We start from the raw sequence: 1,487 nt of genomic DNA, 5'->3' as shown, positions 1-1,487 counted from the left end.
CTCTCTCTCTCTCTCTCTCTCTCTCACACACACACACCACACACACACACACACACACACACACACACACACACACACACACACACACACACACACACACACACACACAGACTGGTCTCTCTGTCTCTCTCTCTCTCTCACACACACAGGCTTAAGTGTTTTTATTTATTTTTTCTCACCAACTAATGTTTTAAATCTTTAAGTTATGGTTTTAATACGAGCCCCTTTCACTCTGAAAAAATGAAATGGATTGAAACCCCCCCACGAACTTGAGCTCAATACTCCTTTCATACTTCTGGAAGGGGTAAATAAACCCCAGCAGCGCCAGGTCCAGGTCCAGGTCCTGGCTGAGCTCACCTTGCCTGTGCTGGCAGCTTTGCTGTAGATGACCTTGTAGCTGAGGTCATCCTGCAGGACGTCCCTGATGCTGAGCAGCCTGCCGTTCCTGTAGAGAGGGGTCGGGGGGTCAGAGACCTGGAGCACCATGGAGGTCTTGTCCTCTCCCACCTCCAACATCACCTCAGGCTTACCGATATCAGCTGGCAGGAGAGGGAGAGAGAGGGAGAGAGAGGGAGAGAGAGAGAGAGAGGGAGGGAGGGAGGGAGGGAGGGAGAGAGAGAGGGAGAGAGGGAGAGAGAGGAAGAGGGAGGGAGGGAGGGAGAGAGGGGGAGAGAGGGAGAGAGGCGGTGTTAATCAGGTGATACTAACGTCGTCATCAACCCAGGTGGACAACCGTGTCACTGCGATTATGACATCATCTCACAATAAGGTCATGTGATCGATCTCTCTGGAAGACGTGTGGATTTGAACCTCCATCTCAAAACCCATCTTTTTAAACTCGCTTTTAATCTTCAACTATTCCTCTTGTTGTTTTTACTGACTACGCTGTTTTACTTTTTATTTATCCATCTATTCTTGTTCTCTCCATGGAATGTTGTGTCTTTGAGTCCTGAGAAAAGCGCTGTACAAAGTCAACGCATTATTATGATTATTATTATTATTATGATTGTTATTATGATTATTATTATTATTATTATGATTGTTATTATGATTGTTATTATGATTATGATTATTATTCTGATTGTTATTATTATTCTGATTGTTATTCTGATTATTATTCTGATTATTATTCTGATTGTTATTCTGATTGTTATTATGATTATGATTATTATTATGATTGTTATTATGATTATGATTATTATTCTGATTATTATTCTGATTGTTATTCTGATTGTTATTATGATTATGATTATTATTATGATTGTTATTATGATTATGATTATTATTCTGATTGTTATTCTGATTGTTATTCTGATTGTTATTCTGATTGTTATTATGATTGTTATTCTGATTGTTATGTGATGTAGTGATGATTCTGATTCTGATTGTTATTCTGATTGTTATTCTGATTGTTATTCTGATTGTTATGATTGTTATTCTGATTGTTATGTGATGTAGTGATGATTGTTATGTGATGTAGTGATGAT

At 39.1% G+C, this 1,487-nt stretch overlaps 1 protein-coding gene across 1 annotated transcript in view; it reads right to left on the bottom strand.

Moving 5' to 3' along the window:
- Positions 1 to 211: 211 nt before the first annotated feature.
- Positions 212 to 1,487, bottom strand: part of LOC310824784 (tissue factor-like) — a gene marked incomplete at both ends in the record, with an annotated part of 7,506 nt that continues 6,230 nt past the window's right edge. Inside the window, 2 exons of the mRNA XM_083698034.1 lie at positions 212 to 232; positions 358 to 539. Of these exons, the coding sequence (XP_083554160.1) occupies positions 212 to 232; positions 358 to 539 (203 nt within the window). The remainder of the gene's footprint in view (positions 233 to 357; positions 540 to 1,487) is intronic.

Source organism: Argentina silus (assembly GCF_951799395.1).
Source record: "Argentina silus genome assembly, contig: scaffold_629, whole genome shotgun sequence".
NCBI classification, from domain to species: Eukaryota; Metazoa; Chordata; class Actinopteri; order Argentiniformes; family Argentinidae; genus Argentina; species Argentina silus.
This window is presented reverse-complemented; position numbering and strand designations above follow the sequence as displayed.